Source organism: Pholcus phalangioides, unplaced genomic scaffold (genome assembly GCF_987345545.1).
Source record: "Pholcus phalangioides strain wild (caught in Gottingen) unplaced genomic scaffold, Ppha-v1.0 ptg000002l_1, whole genome shotgun sequence".
Classification (NCBI taxonomy): Eukaryota; Metazoa; Arthropoda; class Arachnida; order Araneae; family Pholcidae; genus Pholcus; species Pholcus phalangioides.
Genome location: NW_028301595.1, coordinates 7,751,644 through 7,770,237, shown reverse-complemented (window position 1 = coordinate 7,770,237; position 18,594 = coordinate 7,751,644). Strand labels below are relative to the sequence as shown.

General features: G+C 35.6%; 2 protein-coding genes across 4 annotated transcripts in view; one reads left to right on the top strand and one right to left on the bottom strand.

Annotated features, from left to right (window-relative positions):
• LOC149089314 (C-Jun-amino-terminal kinase-interacting protein 4-like) overlaps positions 1-15,938 on the bottom strand; it is a 48,829-nt gene extending 32,891 nt beyond the window's left edge. For 2 of the 3 annotated variants that reach the window (XM_089237788.1, XM_089237798.1), the window contains exons 1-8: positions 15,159-15,935; positions 13,773-13,893; positions 11,386-11,456; positions 7,700-7,785; positions 6,781-6,934; positions 1,984-2,026; positions 1,320-1,437; positions 831-922 (exon numbers count right to left, since the gene is read on the bottom strand). In XM_089237788.1, coding sequence (XP_089093914.1) covers positions 831-922; positions 1,320-1,437; positions 1,984-2,026; positions 6,781-6,934; positions 7,700-7,785; positions 11,386-11,456; positions 13,773-13,893; positions 15,159-15,485 — 1,012 coding nt within the window. In that variant the 5' untranslated portion in view covers positions 15,486-15,935. Of the gene's footprint in view, positions 1-830; positions 923-1,319; positions 1,438-1,983; positions 2,027-6,780; positions 6,935-7,699; positions 7,786-11,385; positions 11,457-13,772; positions 13,894-15,158 lie in introns of all 3 variants that reach the window. The other variant, XM_089237779.1, reaches the window with a different exon arrangement.
• A 687-nt stretch (positions 15,939-16,625) lies between these two features.
• The window catches only part of LOC149089313 (uncharacterized), a 30,708-nt gene continuing 28,739 nt past the window's right edge, over positions 16,626-18,594 (top strand). The window contains exon 1 of the mRNA XM_089237766.1: positions 16,626-16,854. Coding sequence (XP_089093892.1) covers positions 16,728-16,854 — 127 coding nt within the window. The 5' untranslated portion in view covers positions 16,626-16,727. The remainder of the gene's footprint in view (positions 16,855-18,594) is intronic.

The window sequence follows — 18,594 nt, the reverse complement described above, 5'->3', positions numbered from 1 at the left end:
ACCATGGTATTAAACCAATTCTAATTTTATTATATTTCTCCCATTCTTGATAAAATTGTTCTGTCACTTGACCCTGTTTTAGATTTTTCAATTTTCAAAACTGCAGAAAATTTTATAAATCCGTGCAGAGAAAAAAAAGGTCCATTTGAATTTCAGTCTACCACAGTCCGCAAAGAAACATTTAAAAAAAAATGTTTTTTACTCCACAGCTAAATTTTTGTCTTTTTGAATTTTTTTTCTATAATCATTATATTTTCATTTATTCCTTTTATGTGTATTACACACTGCATATTGCATGTGTGTATTTCAGTTCATATGTATTAAATTATTTACATACAGCAATGATTCTCAAATTTTTACGACCCATGGCTCCCTGTCTTAGTCATCATTTGTTTCTGGCTCCCTAGAACAAGTCTAAAATAAAAGCCAAAAATTTTTTAACGGAGGAGAAAGGTCAAAATAATGAGTCTTGATTTTTCAGAGCATAGTGACCTTTTTTCATGTTAGCAGATACACTGCTATATATTTTGAATATTTCTTGCTGCTCTCAGCCTACAATTTAGTAACTACACAAGGAAAATTACAGGTGCCAATACCATTTTTTTAATTGCCATGACGACCTGGTGCCTGGGATTTGTCCAGCCCTGCCCTAGAAAACTATCCAAAAGAACCCTTTCACAGTACAGAATAGGCACACATTAATAATCAACAGCTCACGGCCCCCAGAAGCTACAACACACACTTTTTGAGAAACACTGATATACACATAAACTCTGTATTTTAAAAAAAATGATAACACTGATCTGTATGAAAAATTTTTAACAGCAAACCTGCAATATCTGCACCATCTTCTGTATCACCACCATTGTCTTGCTCTTGAAAACTTAATTCCTGGTACAAGGTATTGGGTCTCCTATTTTCCCTGAGTACAATAGTATAAGAATTATTACTTGAATAGTTCTTGATTGAAATTTTAATAACTTAATACATACCACAAAGAAATCAAAATGTAGAATTCATATTAGTGAAATGAATTAAAATCAAAATTTTCAAAAGTAACACGTAGATGTTATATTTATTTTGTCCATTATTACTGATGAAAGTTAGACTGGGATTTCCATTCGAAGTTTATGTTTTGAATAGCAAAAAATACTCGTACTCTTTCCTGGTTATGAGAAACAGGAGTTCTTGCGAATCTGATGGCGTTGTTGAAAATACTATTTGCTTCAGAGTCAAAGTATCCTGTGAACATGAAATCATACACAACGTTGATGAAGGAACAGATTAAAAAAAAAAAAATCTCTAGGAGTAAAAAATACCTTTGAACAGTTGATTCATTTCCATCAACAAGAGAATCATTCAGATCGTCGTCAATTGCCATTGATGGTAGAGACATGTCTGTGAGATCAGAGCCAAAACCATCAATCCAACCACTTTCTGCAAAAGAAAAAATTAACCATTTTCAAAATGACAAAAAAAAAAAAAAAAAAAAAAATCCATGAAAATTCTAAATGATTAAATTTTCTAATTAATCACATCTTGGCTTATCCAGAGCTAGCCCTGGCATATTTGGTCTATCATCCTGACCCTTTCTTGGTGTTGCTTGGGTGTAGAGAAATTTAACAGACGATAGTGCTGCATATTTGCCATGAATGCCGCCAATTATTTAATTATGTTTTTTAGCTTCCAGACACAAAATTGAGCAATTAAAAAACAAATTTATTTCATTTTCATCATTGAGCCTGGGAGGCATAAATATAGGAGAAAAAATATTTTCATCATTTCTGAAATACAGCGTTCATTATTAATCATTTATTAAACCACAAAGTCAAGTAGAAATATTTGCTAAAAATATAATCATTTAACCGATTCAAATTCAACATTGCTGTGCTAAATAATAATAATAATTGAGGTCCTGAAGTTAAAAAAAATATAAAATCTTACTAAACATTATTGGAGCAAAAGAAAAAATGAAAAACTTACTTTGAGGTGGTTTCATAAGATGAGGTTTCATAGACTGAGCATCCTAAATTAATGGAAGAATTCTTTTTCTATTACTGAAATACATAAATCTGAATGAAATGTGAACTAGGGTGCATCAGTTTCATAATTTTTTTTCAATTTATTAAAAAAAAAATCATAGAAATAAGGGTTGAGTATATCTATCTACAAGCCAATTACACTGGTGAAATAAATTAAGAGAATTTGCATATTTTATCGAATTTCATGAACTGAACTGAATGTAAAACCACTGCTTCTAGACAAAAATGAAAATCTTGTATGTCAAATACGTAAGCGTACACGTGTGTGTGTAGGCGGAGCCAGTAGAGAAACAGGCTTTATAAGCACGCTTAAGTTAAGACGCATTTCGTTCGCTAGCACACCTCGGCGAATTTCTTGGTGTTATTTTGCAGCAACCGGTTAATTTCAAATTGTAACAGTAAAAATGAGTTGTTGTGGTGCAAAATTGTTGAGTACTATTTAAGTTGACAGTACTCCAAGAAAGAAAACTTTTGGCCTGGTGATCATATTAGTGGGGTACCATTTTTGAGTTGTTACCGTGTCCGCAACAACCCTTTGTGTGTCGGTGAGTAATTCTCCTGAATAAATATGTACTACAGCATTTTAACCGAAACAATTAAGTCACAAAGAAAAAGGAATATGTCAACACACAGAGGTCTAAATGCACATTAGGTTCTTTAATTCTTAATTCATATAGTCAAAAACAAAATACCAAAAAAAAAACAACGATGCTGAAATACCTTACTTTGTTTATCAAAAAATTAAAAATTATTTGGGTGCAAAACACAAGAAACTAAATATCGCTGCAGTTTGGTATTTGCCCAACCACTCAACAAAATTTGAAAGAGAAAATTTTACTCACTATCTCCTATATTAAGGTCACTTCATTCTTGACAACCGGATTTCGATGAACAGTTCCCTTTAACTTGAACACTCAGTACGGACAGTTCGTTATTTCATGTCATCCTTAGACGGGCGAATCTACTTGGCCAATTGAACGATTAATGTCATCTGTATCTGCTGAAGCAATGGTCCGTGCACATGCTTTACGATGTCGGAGCATCAAAGTTCTCCATCTGTACTACCACTCGGGGTAGTGTGGTCGAAGTACCATCCTTGGACTGGACTGCAAGAGACAGCTGCTGGGCTTCATCTTTCTGGCATGACAGTAAACCTTCCTTCCTGGATCAGTTGGGAGCAACTGATATGACGAGACGATGCTTCATACTGTTTTTCTTGAGCTTACATCTTCAAGTAAAATGTTACGACTTTTGGCAGTTCCAAATTAAATAGGGTTTGAGTGACTTGGGACTTATGAGTTTCGGGGGAACCTTCAAGTTACGTGGGGGGGGGGGGGGGGGGAGGATTCTTCAACGGCGGGACCGCTCTTTCTCGTGCAACTGGTCCCGATGAACTGCACGCCTCCAAAGTTTTTCAGTGATAATATGTAAATTGAGTGATGGGCGGGGCTTGAGAAAGCGCATCCTCTAATTCGTCGCGCAAACTGCGTCATCCAAAATTTTACCCAATTGTATCACGAGGCGCGAACACAAACATGAAACCAAACGATTCTCTCAATACGGGGTCGATTTAAGAAAATGAACGGCTTTCAGCAAAGTTTATAATGGCAACAATAATTTTCAATATAAGATTTCCCGATTAAATGCACAAATATTCATCAAAATCAAAAAACATTAACATCATTGTGTGGGGAAAAAAATTAGCTTTCCAACGATATGCGACATCATATATAAATATTCTTGTTTCGTGACATGCCGAAAAATTTAAATTCAAACAAAGGAAATTCTTAAAAAAATTCAAATTCAACACTTTCTCAATGACAGAGAATAATTTCAAGCATATATAACATTATTTCAAAAGTTTCTCTCCCTCAAAATATTTTACAACACAAGCCTTTTTTTTTCCTTCAAAGCTTTTTCCTTCCCCACTGCATTGGAAACAGTGGAGAGAAAAAGGGGGAAAAAAATATAATTTTAAAATTGAAATACTCACACGGTCTCAAAATTATTTAACTCTTGATTAACAAAAATGTTTGTTTCCCTTATTTAAAAAAAAAACATTGACTCAGAATATGCAAAAGGCGAAAAATCGGCTTTTCAAGTATAAAAAAAAATATACAACAGATTACGAACAGTGAGAGAGAAAGAAAAAAAAGAAAAGGAATCTTATCTTCCTTTTACACGTACGGGACGCGTTCATGTGGGAACAAGAAAAACTGACTCATCAAGATGGCGATAATATCTTTGATTATCAGTGGATCATTAGGTGTGTCTCTCTCACAAAAGAAAGGATATATTATTCAAAAGAACACGCATTTTCTTGTTCAATTTAACTCGGAATTTCTCAAAATTTTACAGCAAGAATCAGAAAAATTCAAGGAATTTGTTGTTGAGCTCAAATGATTGAGACGTCAAAGCAAAGCATTTAATATTTAGGATTTTCCGACAAACACATACAGTGTGATGCATAAAGAGTGTGTGTCCACTATATACAAACGATCTGAGGTTCAGATCTTGGGCATTTTATGAATATCAGACGGAATGATAACACAAGAGGAAAGGAACTCGACAATCACGAGATTAAGCTCAGCTTTCCCCATTAATATAAAGACAGAAGCTCAAATATTTTCCACGCGACAAACACAATTATATTTACATTTAGCAAATTTCACTTATTTGACATGACAATTCTGGGTTGAAAATATGTCAGGCTTCTTTGTCAAAGGGGGAGGGAAGTGTCCTATTTTCCCACCGTGACATCGTAACCAACGTTTAGATGATGGAATGAGGTGGCGAATTGTGGGGAGGCTAGAAGCAGGCCAATCTCAAGTCCAGATTTGTAGAGAGTTCAATTTAACGGCCAGCGGCGTGTGTAACTTATGGAAACAGTTCCAGGATACCGGATCCATCGAGAGAAAGCCTGGGCATGGTCGTCCAAGAGCCACGATGGCCAGAGAAGATCGCCATTTGTCGATTATAGCAAGGAGTAACAGGAGTGCTACAGCTTCTCAGCTCTCTCGTGACTTGGATGCAGCAACAGGAACCCGTGTATCAAGGGTGACTGTTTCCAAAAGACTTCATGAGAGAGGGTTGTTTGCAAGAAGACCTACGGTTTGCGTCCCGCTCACGGACAGGAGAATCCGTTTATTATGGTGCAGAGAGCATAGAGATTGGAGTATGGATGAATGGGCGATTGTTCTCTACACTGATGACTCCCGGTTCAGCCTAAGCACCGATTCTCGCCGTACGTTCATATGGAGAGAACCAGGGACCCGATACCTACCCTCCAATGTCCGCGAAATCTACCATTATGGCGCAGGAGGTTTAATGGTCTCGGCAGGCATCATGTTGGATGGCCGCACACCTCTCCATGTCTTTGAAAGAAGCACTGTGACTGGTGTGAGGTATAAGGATGGAGCCCTATGTCGCCTTTTCAGGGGTGCAGTTGGCCGAGTTCATTTTAATGGACGATAACGCGAGGCCACACAGAGCTCTTCTGCTCGACGATTTTCTAGAGAGTGAGGCTATTCACTGGATGGATTGGCCAGCCAGATATCCAGACCTTAACCCTATAGAGCATGTCTAGGACGCTCTGGGGAGGGCAATTGCAACTCGCAACCCCCCCCTCCGGGAACCATCCAGGGAATGAAAACAGCGTTGCTGAAAGAGTGGGATCACTTTGCTACAGGAAATGATAAACTGCCTTATTTCAAGTATGAAATCACGCTGCGAGACCTTGTATACCTGTAAGAGGGGACCATACCCCCTATTAACCCATTTTTTATTTGTTTTGTATTGTATCAATGTATGTACATATCAAATTTCATTAAAATCGGTACAGTAGTTCTAGAGATAATCAACCAAGTCTGCAAATTCTCTTAATTTCTTACACCAGTGTAGAAGAGGGAAATAAACAATATAGGGTAACCACAGTGGATTCCACTTATAATGTTCTTCAAAAACAATCATGAAAGAACTTTGTAAGTGGGAAAATTATTCAAACTGGAAAATTTTGATGAGTATAAATGAAAATTGGGACCCTGAAAATAAGTAGCATTAAGTAGAAAAACTTTCTAGATGGGAACATTGTAAGTGGGATAGACTTTCAGATCCAAACATTATTTCAGAAAAAAATTATTTTGACATATACAGATAGCTCAATAACTACAGTACTGCATTCTACAAATTTTGTGAAAAACATTGCACAGATGTGATCAAGGAACAAAAAATACTTCACAGTGTATCTATGTTTCTTTTCACCTCATCTAATCTATGCTAAAAAAATGCTTAATAAATCAAGATTTGGGGTATCAAAAAAAAAAAAACCCCTAAAGTTCAAGCTATCTGAATGTAGTTCAGTAAAACAGAAAAAATCAGAAACTGTGCCGAAAGCATTAAAATCAGCTAATTCAAAATAAATACTTCTGTTGAGATAGTTGAGAATTATCTGGAATCTAAATGAAATTTACTGGCATGAAAATATGGGTATTCACAGCATGCTGGTCTCCCTCGCCATATGTTGATTGATGCTGTGGATGCACAGCAAAAAATAATTTGAAGACACAGTATATTTTTTATACGAAATATCTTCACCTAACAATATGTTTTTCCCCCAGGTTTTTAAAATTACACTAAAATTGCAAAATTATGCAAAGATGAAGTATAAATATAAAAAAATTGTTAACCTAAGAGTACATAAAATGAAAACTGTAATATCTTTTAAATGCGCGATTAGTACCTGAAGTTCATTTTTTAAACACTTCAATGAATCCACAATCTGATTAGGTGGTGTGAGGCCAGCATATTCTTGTGGACTTGATAACGATTTCACGGACGAATCTTCTGAACTCATGCTGTATAAAGATCCTGATTTGAGCTGAAGCTGGCTAAGCCTTGATTGAAATAAATTAGAAAAAATAAACATATTTTCCAAAAATTATTACAGCATTTCTCAGAAAATGGTTTTTTTCATTAAAAACAAGAATTTACACTAATAACTAAAATTATTTATAAAAGCGATGCAATTATGAAATTCACCTACATGGTCTTGGTCTATATAAGAAGTTTTGGAGTGCCTCTATATAAAAATTCAATTTTGTATTTACAGCAGATGCCACTTATTGAAGTCATGGAAAATGCCATAATTTTCGTGAAGTATGAGCAGGACATATATCATGGAATGGGAAAAGCTTCGTTTAAAGTTATTAGCTTTTTTGTTTACGCTATCAATACTATTTTTCATCCTAAAATTTTTACACATTTTGAAGTTGAAATTACTTTTAATTTTTTTCACTGCATAAGTTAGCGTTATTATATGACCATTACTATATTCCTTGGATGATTCCCCCGAGTGATTGGAGAGCCTGTATCCGTTTATGTGGGACGGTGCATTTGCAATGCACTTCCACTAGTGGAAGCAAATGATGGGTAAAAAAGTCTTTTGGTTCTTGTTAAATTCCTTTCAAACTGGCCTTTCGAATTTATCCTGTGATCCTCATCAAACCTCGGTTTCTCCCCACATGCCAGAAATGGACCAGACACTAACATTCAAAAAATTGGTGTTCTCCAATTTTTGCAGCATGCTGGCTAATGAGGAGGAATACAATACATAGATGAGGATTACACAGGTACTGAAATGCGAGAACTAATATATCTACCTTAGCTTAGATGCAATGGCTTCACCTCTTTCATTACCAAACAGTATTTTTGTTCTTTCCATGTAATCCATGTGAGCTTTGAAAACCTGCAAATTATTATATAATTAATCAAGTTAGATCATCCAGGAAATAGTCTCAAGCAATGAACAGTAATAATCAACCAAAAGAACGAACTGATGTCAGAGTTAACATCAAAAACCCATAATCTGAATAGCATTTTTAACTAAGCCATTACGATACTAACAAGGGAGTTAGAATGGGAACCCATGTAAGTGATAAAAACAATATTCTAGACCAGGGCTGGACAAATTTCCAAAAATTTACATGGCTAGTCGGGCCCGACTTAAAATAATACTAACTATTACACTGAAGAGCCAAAAAAACTGGTAAACCTGCCTAATATCATGTAGGGGCCCCATGACACGCAGAAGTGCTGCAACACGACGTAGCATGGACTCGACTAATGTCTGAAGTAGTGCTGGTGGTAATTGACACCATGAATCCTGCAGGGCTGTCCATAAATCCGTAGGAGTAAGAGGGGGTGGAGATCTCTTCTGAACAGCACGTTGCAAGGCATCCCAGATATGTTCAATAATGTTCATGTCTGGGATTTAGGTGGCCAACGGAAGTGTCTAAAGTCAGAAGAGTGTTCCTGGAGCCACTTTGTAGCAATTCTGGACGTGTGGGGTGTCGCATTGTCCTGCTGAAATTGTCCAAGTCCGTCGGAATGCACAATGGACATGAATGGGGGTGCAGGTGATCAGACAGGATGCTTACGTACCTGTCACCTGTCAGAGTCGTATCTAGACGTATCAGGGGTCCCATATCACGCCCACTGCACACGCCCCATACCATCACAGAGCCTCCACCAGCTTGAACAGTCCCCTGTTGACATGTAGGGTCCATGGATTCATGAGGTTGTCTCCATACCCCTACACGTCCATCAGCTTGAATGTCCCATCTCTCGTGCGTAGACTATAACACCACGTTCAAACTCACTTAAACCTCGATAATCTTCCATTGTAGCAGCAGTAACCAATCTAACAACTATGCCAGACACTTGTTGTGTTATATAGGCATTGCCGACCGCAGCGCCATACTCTGATTGGTTCCATATCTCTTTATTTGCATACGCATGCCTTTACCGGTTTATTTGGCTCTTCAGTTTACTATTACTGGATTTACTTATTTCATAGTAAAAATTATTTTACATTGGTAGAAGAATACACAAAATAGCTTCATGTAATAGTTATTCACATAATCCCCTTCAAAAAAAAAAAAAAATTGTGTAATGAATACACAAATTTTTAATATAATAAAAATTAGCCCCCCGCCCTTCATGTTAAGACATACTATTGGATTCAGGATCAAATTTGTATTTGGACTATTGATGCTTATAAAATTAACGTGGTAACTGCTTGAAAATTTAAGATCAGTCTATTATAATTTTTCTCGCTGTTGATGTCTGGAAAAGTTGATAAGTCACTGTTCTCATTCCTTCGCTCATGGAATCCTAGCCGACTTGCGCTTCACCATCAAACAGGTGTGAAGGATGAGAGCAGCACCAAGCAGCAAAATATTTAGGGCCATAAAAATTAAAATACATTGACTTAATACATCACAACTGCCTAATGAAGTCCCAGCTTTAAATTAAATAATGACCAATAGCTCCTAAATAACATTTAGGTCATGTCCGATGCGAGCATGTGATTGAAAAAAAAAATGTGCTCAGTGAAAATTTTTACATGCTTCGGGCATGTCAGGCAATAAATTTGTCCAGCCCTGTTCTATACTAGTAATAGAAAAATCGATTTTCTGATAGCAATTGCACATTCTGAAAAATAGCTCAAACTAGGTGCTTTTTTCTACTTCTAATCTCAAATTGATAGCAATATTTTAATTTAAAGTCAGTTAAGATATTTACTATGCAAATCTTTCAACTTTAACATTTCAACATTGAAATGTTACTGCAACTGTTAATACTCAATTACATTTGATTGATTAAAAAAAAACCCATTGTCTTGTCCTTAAGCATTTTTATGATAGTTCCCTGCATGTTTTACACCTAGGTATATACACCTGTGAATTTAGTTAATTAAGGATAACATTTCTCCCTAAATCTGCAACAGTGTTTAATCCATGAACAAATATCATAATGTGAATAATTTAGCTCAGCAGGGGTGGCAGGTTTTTGACACGTTCGTTTTGAACAGCTTAAACTGTCACCTCAAAAACCTTAAATATTGCCATTGAAAATGCACACACTGATTGTATGTAATGTTTAAAGTCACTATATTATGCTAAGAATAAATGCTTAATATAATTGTAAAATAACTTTCCGCTCTCTACAGAATTACTCTGGACAAAATATGTGTATTTTTTCATGTACAATATACAATTTGAATAGAGCATAGCATAAAAGCGGAAGGAAAAACTATGGAACGATTCAATATTCTTCAATTTAAGATGATTCTTGACATTCCAAAATTTCTTCAACTGCTTATATATGTGTACTGATATAAACTATCTGCTGTACACTTTTCATAACAGACAGGTGTTTGAAAAGTTCTTTTACACCATATATGTAATGTTGATTTCTCTTATTAAATTTTCTAGATAATCACTGATACTTAAAACGATCCCCTTATTGCGCATAATATTAGTATATCTAGCAATAAAAATATAACAATTGTAGGACTAAAATGTCCTTTAATTTCACAGTGCTGATTGCATATATTTAAAAGCTTCTATAACTTATTGTAAGTGAAAAAGTAAGAATTGTCAATGACAACAAGTTTTTGACTGTTTTAATACTAAGTTTTTGAGGTCAAAACCTAATCCTGTGAGAGATCACAGGATTAGGTTATTAATATTTATTCAATATTTTGAATAAACAGATCTATTTCGCTTAGGAAACTGAACACAGGTAATCAGAAGTTTAGATAAAATGGACCATAAAATTATACATCTGTTCTAGACCATCTTGAAAAATTCAAAATTGCAAATTATAATTAATATTTAGTTTTAATTATTGTAATAAATTAGTGTTTAAAAATACAACGTAATATACAAAAAAGTAAGTTCCTCACCATTTTATCAACCTATCGTGTTCAAAATAACATCCAAAAGCATTCATTTAGGTTTTTAATGGTTTTTGATGCTTGTCATGTCAAAACCGGTTTTTCACGTCGAAAAACTAACTCTGTAGTTCAGTGACATAATGCACAGAATTAAACACATCACTAACATTTCACACACACAATAACTTATACTATAGAAAAACAGTACTAATATTTTACACAACACAAAAGCAAGTTTCGTTTTCAAAAAATTGAATAACCTTGCATAATCAGTGTTTAACAGAATCTTGGAGCATTGGAAATATTTTTAGCGCTGACACAGTTTTCGTGTTGTTTCGCTCATTTTACTTAAATTAATAACCTGAAGCGCTGCAGTAACATTTTACCACAAGCTATTATGGAATAGAACTGGAATAAATTTTACTTTTCTTAATTAAGTGAAAAAAAATTTCTAGCACTTATAAAATATGTTAACTAGGTACAATCTACCTTTTCAAAATTATATATTGTTTTACTCAAGTTAGTTCTGAAAAGAGCAGAGAGATGGCTAATGACGTTAAAGGAAACCATAATCTTACAACATAGCACGAATCATCTGATAAATACCTCTGTGTATCGCTCATGGAGCTTCGCATATTCTTTTTTCATCTCCACTTCCTTCTCTTCAAGCCTAGAAGCTAATAGTGATGACATCAGTACAGTATGATGACAGTACATTACAAAAAAGAACCTATTGAATAATACATTTTGCTTGAAATATCCTTCAATATATTTTTAATCTCATCACATATTTTAGTTCTTCAAGGATGTCTAATAATAGTATTTAACACCACCTATCACCGAAAGTGTTGATGAAGTGTTTTCTCTATATGGCTACTTTTTTGTGATGCACAAAGTGCATTGCGATAAACCTCTTTACAGGGACAATACATCTGAGTTTTATTTATCAACTAATCAATAAAAATTTTTGCAGCAAATAAATACTCAAAAGTGTGTTTTCTGATGGTACTGATAACACTGATTTAGAAAAGATGCCAACAACTACATAAATTTGATGACACTTTATGAAAATATTACCTCTTGTTTTTTTTTTGACAATCCCCCCCTACAATGATTTTCTTCCCTTGGTTCGCAGAAAATCGTTATATCAAGGTTTCACAGTATATGAAATTTTGAATTAAAAGTGAAAAATTCAAATTATTGCTGACATAACATGAAAAATTATTTTTCTTTAAATTTCAAAAAAAAGTTGAGTTGCCATCTAGAGAAAAAAAATAAATTTCTGAGGTCAATTCAGGTTTGCATCAACAAGGTATACACAATTGGAAAACGTATAAATGTACAAGGTTTTTTCAAAAAATATACAACCATAATTTTTCAAACATGAAGTAATAAAGCTAGAAAGGCGTAGTCTGATGCACTTATAGGCCTATAGAGGTAATCCTAATGTTCATGATTGAATTTTTGTCTGTCTGCAGAAGCTGTTAGTCCGTCTTAAGAGAGCCCCTATTACATTTTCATTTTTGGCAAAATAGCAAGAAAAACTTGAACGCTACTTAATACAGCTAACGCTACAGCATGACTGAGCTGCCAATTGTGACACAGAACCTCTCCCCAGTACTCCTTGGTGATAGTTGTGCCACGTGATGCATACTCATGATGAACTACGAAAATGAAGTCAAAGACGACGGTCAGCATGACTTAGACACTGCATCTTCTGAGGACTAAATCGTCAGTCACAATAGAATCAACGAATCCAATGCTAATGCTCGCTTCCTCAGCAGGTTCTCTGATGGTGATTGAATGATATCACATCACTTGGTCAATCACAATCTCATTCATGGATGTTGAGGGCCTACCAGAATGTGCTTCACTCACCATTGATGTGCCACCATTTTGATTTGAAGTGGTTGAACCACTCCTTTATCGGTGTGGCATCTATGTCTACATTTCAGAAGGTCTGTTGAATCTTGCAGATTGTTTCCACTCCAGAATCACCAAGCTTCATACAAAATCTAATGCAGTAGTGTTTTTAAAGTTTTTCCTGCCATTTTGTCAAAAAAGAAAATGCAATGTTCCTCACTTTACACGTACTTATTCATCGGCTATCTGCCGGCAGTTAAAAATTCAAGCATGTGGACTAGGATCGCGTACATGCGTAGTGGCCCACAATCAAGTGAAGATTTTCAAAATGGGATAGCAAGAAAATAGTCAGATATTAAAGCCATTCTAACATAAATGTGCGAAATCAGGAATTCTCGCTGCATCATTCATGTTGCTAGGGGTTTTGTATAGTTATTAAAATAAAAAAATCTTTTTATATGGACACCCTGTGCCAAAAAACCGAATTAGGAAGTTGTTGCCCTGTCTCTCCCGATGCCAACAAAATTTTCCATGTTTCTAAGTAGAAATTTTTGCAGAGATACCAGAATTCAAAAATCGGCGAAAAGTTGGGAAAGAAGAGTTGTCCGTTAATTTTTTGTTGTTCTTCCCATACTTTCTTCCAATTTTTTTCTCAATTAAAATATCTCAGCAAATATTGCAACTTAAATTTTTTTTTTTTTGTTGGTGCCAGGAGAGACAGGGCAACAACTTTCTAATTGGGTTTTTGGGCAAAGGGTGTCCATTATTTTTTTATTTTAATAACTATATATTAACTAGCAACATAAATGATGCAACTGAAATCCCTGACTTTACACATTCATATTCCGCAAGAATAACTTTAATATCTGTCACCGTTTTCTTGTTATCCCATTTAAAAAACTGTCAGTCGATTGTGGGACACTATATATGCGGCAAACCAACGCCTCCCTAACTTCATTGGTTAACGAGTGAAAAATTATGGTGTAACACTTTTTGAACAAGCCTTGTACAACGTGAAATGACAACTCAAGGGGCACATGTGAAACTAAATAAAGATTTATGGCGAGCAAAATTAAATATCAACCAAATAATTTGAAGAGCGATTAATAGAAAGAAGAGACTGGCTGTACCATAATCTGACGAATTCTTTGCTTTGACCTCAAGTATTCGTACCAAGGATTCCAAGCTCTCAACTTTACTTTGCAGATCTCTCCTGTCATCATCAACAGAATACTCCAACTCCAGTAATCTCTTTCAAAAGGATAAAAAAAAGCGCCAATTTATTAACAGAACTTGCATGCATATGAATTTTCGATAAATAGAGAAAAATCTTATATCTGATATATAAATAGTTGTATGGAGTAATACAGTGCGGTCTTAATGTATGGACCAACCTGGGGATGATCCCAGAAGCTTCAAGTGTAGAAGTCTCATGAAAAAAAACGAGATGTGGTTAAAACTTCTGAGAGTGAGCATATTAATTGGTAGATGGGTATTTCTAGCTAAGCTAGAAAAAGTACTTAGCCTTGGAACCCATAAACAGAGCCATAAAGGGCTCAGTGAACCACAGATTCAGAGGCAGATAAATGGTTTTGCCGTCTTCGGGCAACACAAATAATGCTGCCCTTCAGCATTTTGGTCTAAGTTTCTTGACTACCCATTCCTCAAATTTGCGCCCTGCTACTTTGTTCCTACAAATAAGCCTGTGTCTGTTATACGACTCTCATTTGATCACTCGTATGATTGTATATTTTCTTTGTCACTCTTTTGGTTGTTCACACTTTAGCACACTGTTTCGATTGCTCACATTCTTGCACATTCTCTAGGTCTCTCGTTTCATCTGTCACATTCTTGAACACTTTCTAAATCACTATTTTGGTAAACAGGGCTTGGCAAATTCAGAAAAAAATTAAAGTGTCAACCAAATAAGAGCACAGTGCTTTCTTTTGCATGAGCTATTAATCATGCATGCCAAACTCTAGGTGACAATGCAAATGTTCACTTACTATGGCAACTCTTTTGCGCTTATACACTCTATAGGTCATTCACATGTTTGTACAAACTTTAGGTCCCTTTTCAGTTGCTCATGATCTTGGCCCTTGCTCTCTAGGCCACTCACTGAGCCAGTTCCTGGCTTTCTAGGTATTTTTTTGATCCCTCACATGGTTACACATTGTTCTAGTCACTTGTTTAGTCACACATTGACCCAGCCCCTTGCTCTGGGCAGAAGCACATTTATGGTTTTATCACCTGCAAGCTATACAAATTTTTTTGCTTTTCTCCCGTTTAGTGATCTTGACCACCAATTTCTCAAATTTGCCACCCTGGGTTACAGCCCCTCCTCATGTATGAACAGACTTCCGCATGAATTAAAGACACCCTGAACTACATGAATAACATATTTAAATTTTATGAAATTGCATGTTACAAACAAAATACTTATAGTTATCAGTGAAAACATGATGCAATATTATGACTTGGTTTCCCCCCCCCCCTACCGCTTCTTGTTTGTTTACCTGTTCAGAGGTCTTTCGAAGTTGCTTCTCCCTTTCGAATTGAGTGACCAGTTGCTCGTTATCTTCTCTCAGTAGCTCTAGCTCGACCTCATGCTCTTGGTTTTCGACGCTGGATATGTCAAGGTGCTCCAGGACGCTGACGACCAGCGGCATGAGATTCTTGACGACGTCCTCGTCGTACTTGGTTATCATCCGCTCGAACTCCTGGTATATGCCATTGGCTAGGCTCTGCACTTTCTCGGACATAACGTGACACTCTTCGCCGGGCGACACGCCGTACACCGTTTCTTGCTGGAGCAGCATAGGCGTGTCTTGTACGGTTTCCATCGTTGCCTAATAATAAAGCCCTCCCCCCCTCTTTTTTTTTAACAGCAGCTGTCAAAACAAAGCATCATCACGGACTCATGAGTGGAAGAAAAAAAAAAGCCTTCCTTCTTTCCTTTCTTAACGAAACTGAGAGAATGTGAAGAAGGAATGCTTCTTATCTTGTCACACAAACCGAGGTCTGTTATAATTTATACAACGCGAAACAAACACTCCCACGAACCTATTATTGTTATTACGTCCATATTTATGCAAAATAGCTTATTGTTTTCTGTTCGGATAAAGATCATCCAGTCACTCAGTCATCCCCGAGTCCAAAAAAGATTAAATTGAAGAGGGAGGGAATCATCTCGAAATCACAGACACTCTCAAATATAATAAACCCATCACGTAGATAAATTTAACTTTTCTAACATCACTCAACGTTCCAACACATACACACAGGATGGGGTCGAGGGAGAAGCCAGAAGACTCATTAGGCTGACCATAATTCTTTAAGATAAATACGGTACATTTTCGATTATTGCCAAAAAATTATGCCAAAAAAGGGAAAAGTTGCCAACTATAGGCAAAATCACAAGCAATGGGAAATGAGACACTACCATGGCCCCCACATGGGGGGGGGGAGGCTGACAGGGCTCTAGCACTGGGGCCAGGGACCGTTATCATTTTTTTGCTTTTTCACGCTATAAATTAACTGTAGAAGGGACCTGTTAAAAGTCTCACCGAGGGGCCCGCAAAAGATCCCAGGCTAGGGGCCCCGCTACAGGATGTGGGGGACATGGACACTACTGCGGATTTCGATGGGTTTGACATGATAAATATGTGAGAAATATTTTTATTCATTTCGACAAAAAAAGTCGGAATGTCAAAAATTACGATAAAATCCAGCAATGAACATAACACGGAACGTATAGTCATTTGAACATGGCTGGAGAGAAAAATCAGGAGCGATCAGCAGCATTCAACCAATATCTTTTTGTTGCGACATTGATGTAGCAAATGACTCAAAATTATTTAATAAAAAAAAACATTATTTTCATTAATTTTAACAAAAATTAATTTTTATGATTATTTTTTTTGTTTTATATTTCAGTTTTCTTCATCAGCTGGAAGATGAGAAGTTATACTTACTAGCTACAATCGCAAGCACACTTTTCAATGCCATGTGATCTCTTGATGTTTTGATATTGAAACTTTTTTTTTTTATTGCTGTTTATAATAGAAATACCGAAACACAACACAATGTTTCGTTTTAATATTGTAAATGGACTGAAAAGACATGTATACTATTTCAGTCAAATAAGGAATGTTTCGAAACCGGTCCGCATTGGTTGTGCCAGTGGTTTCTGGGGTGACACTGCGACCTCTGGTAAAAAAACAATAACAATTTGATTGTTTCTATTTTTATTTTTGAAATTCTCATATTGCCCTTGGCTAAATTCAAAATATAATTCTCGAGTTATTTTTGGAATTTTTTCCCTAAATTTAAATGTTTTTCCCTGTGGGATTAACTGCAGTATGGAAGCAATTTATTTTCAACCTTTTCCTTGTTTGTATTTGTTTTTATTGAATTTTTATTTTAGTCTGGAACTGGGAAATAAATCTTAATTTTACGTCACATATGTCAGCTATGATTAGGGATACGTAAATTTCGCAAAACAAATTTTTTAAAATCAGAAATTTCGCATTTATTTCGCAAAAAAAAAAAAAAAAAAATTCAGGTTATGAATATAGAAACGTCCTCTCCACTTGTCAATACAAGATTCATCGAAAGACTGGTTATTTGTGGAGATGGGGCTGTGATGAATTTTCTTCCTCGTAATCTTCATCTCTACAAATAACCAGTCTTTCGATGAATCTTGTATTGACAAGTGGAGAGGACGTTTCTATATGCATATCGCCATCTGGTTGGCCTTTGTCATTCACGAGTTATTAGTTGATTGTTGACGCCGTCCATGTATAGTGCCTTTCAACATATATATACACTCCAAGGTTGAAATGTTCTATCTGCTTCTATAGCTTAGATGGTATAGCACTCGTCCGGCAAATGAGAGACCGGTGTTCGAGTCCCCGTGGGGGCAGTGATGAATTTTCTTCCTTGTAATCTTCATCTCCACAAATAACCAGTCTTTCGATGAATCTTGTATTAGATTATGAATTTCGCATTTATTTACAATAACAAATTCCAAATGAAAAATTTCACTTTCGTTCACACTCACACAAAAAAAACACAACTTGAATACGTGAAACGGTTTAAATCAAAAAATTTCTCATTTTATAGCATTTTCCGAAATTCAAAAAAATTGCATATACAGTCAGGTTCACTTATAACCGGTGAATAAAAAATACGGTTGTGAAATCCTTAAAATTTCTCCCATTCACATCTATACATCTTTATCTCTGTTATAACATACATTGTGAATATAACAAGCCAAAAAAAGTGGGCATAACCAAAAAAATAATCCAGATATAACCCTGCAAAAAAAAAAAAACTAGAACCCAGGAAAATATATAGTCAAAAACAGCCTTTTATGGACAGCATTCCTTGTATACGAGTGATATCCTAGCCCTAAATTTTTTCAACAAACGCGAAAATACATGGATGGAATAGTTACACTTCCTAATCAACAGACAGCACTGAATATTATTAGTAACAAACTTTAGCGCCACCTGTCGATAATAAAGGTAACTATTTTGGCAATAAAATTTTTTATATTTAAAAAATTCTGTCTTCCTGTGCAGAACTGTATCGTCTATGCTTATCGGAATTATGGAATTTTTACTTGTTTTTACAACTTTGTGATCTTTTTATTGGTGGTCTCAATTCAAGTTGAGACTAGTGGCTAATTCAAGTGTATTATTAATTGGCATAATAATGCATATATATGTCATTGCTACGTAATCTAATTTCAACACCTCCCTTATGACGTACACGTCGGTTATTACTTACCCTTCTCGAATCACCTAGGGGCTATGTTGTGACCGAACTTGACTGTATTTATTACACAACGTCAAAGGGGAAAGTGCTTGTGGTTTCTCTTTCAAGCACGCTCACAAGTACAGAGCAAAATTACTTTTCCACTTCAAAAAGTGTAAATTACCTAGATTT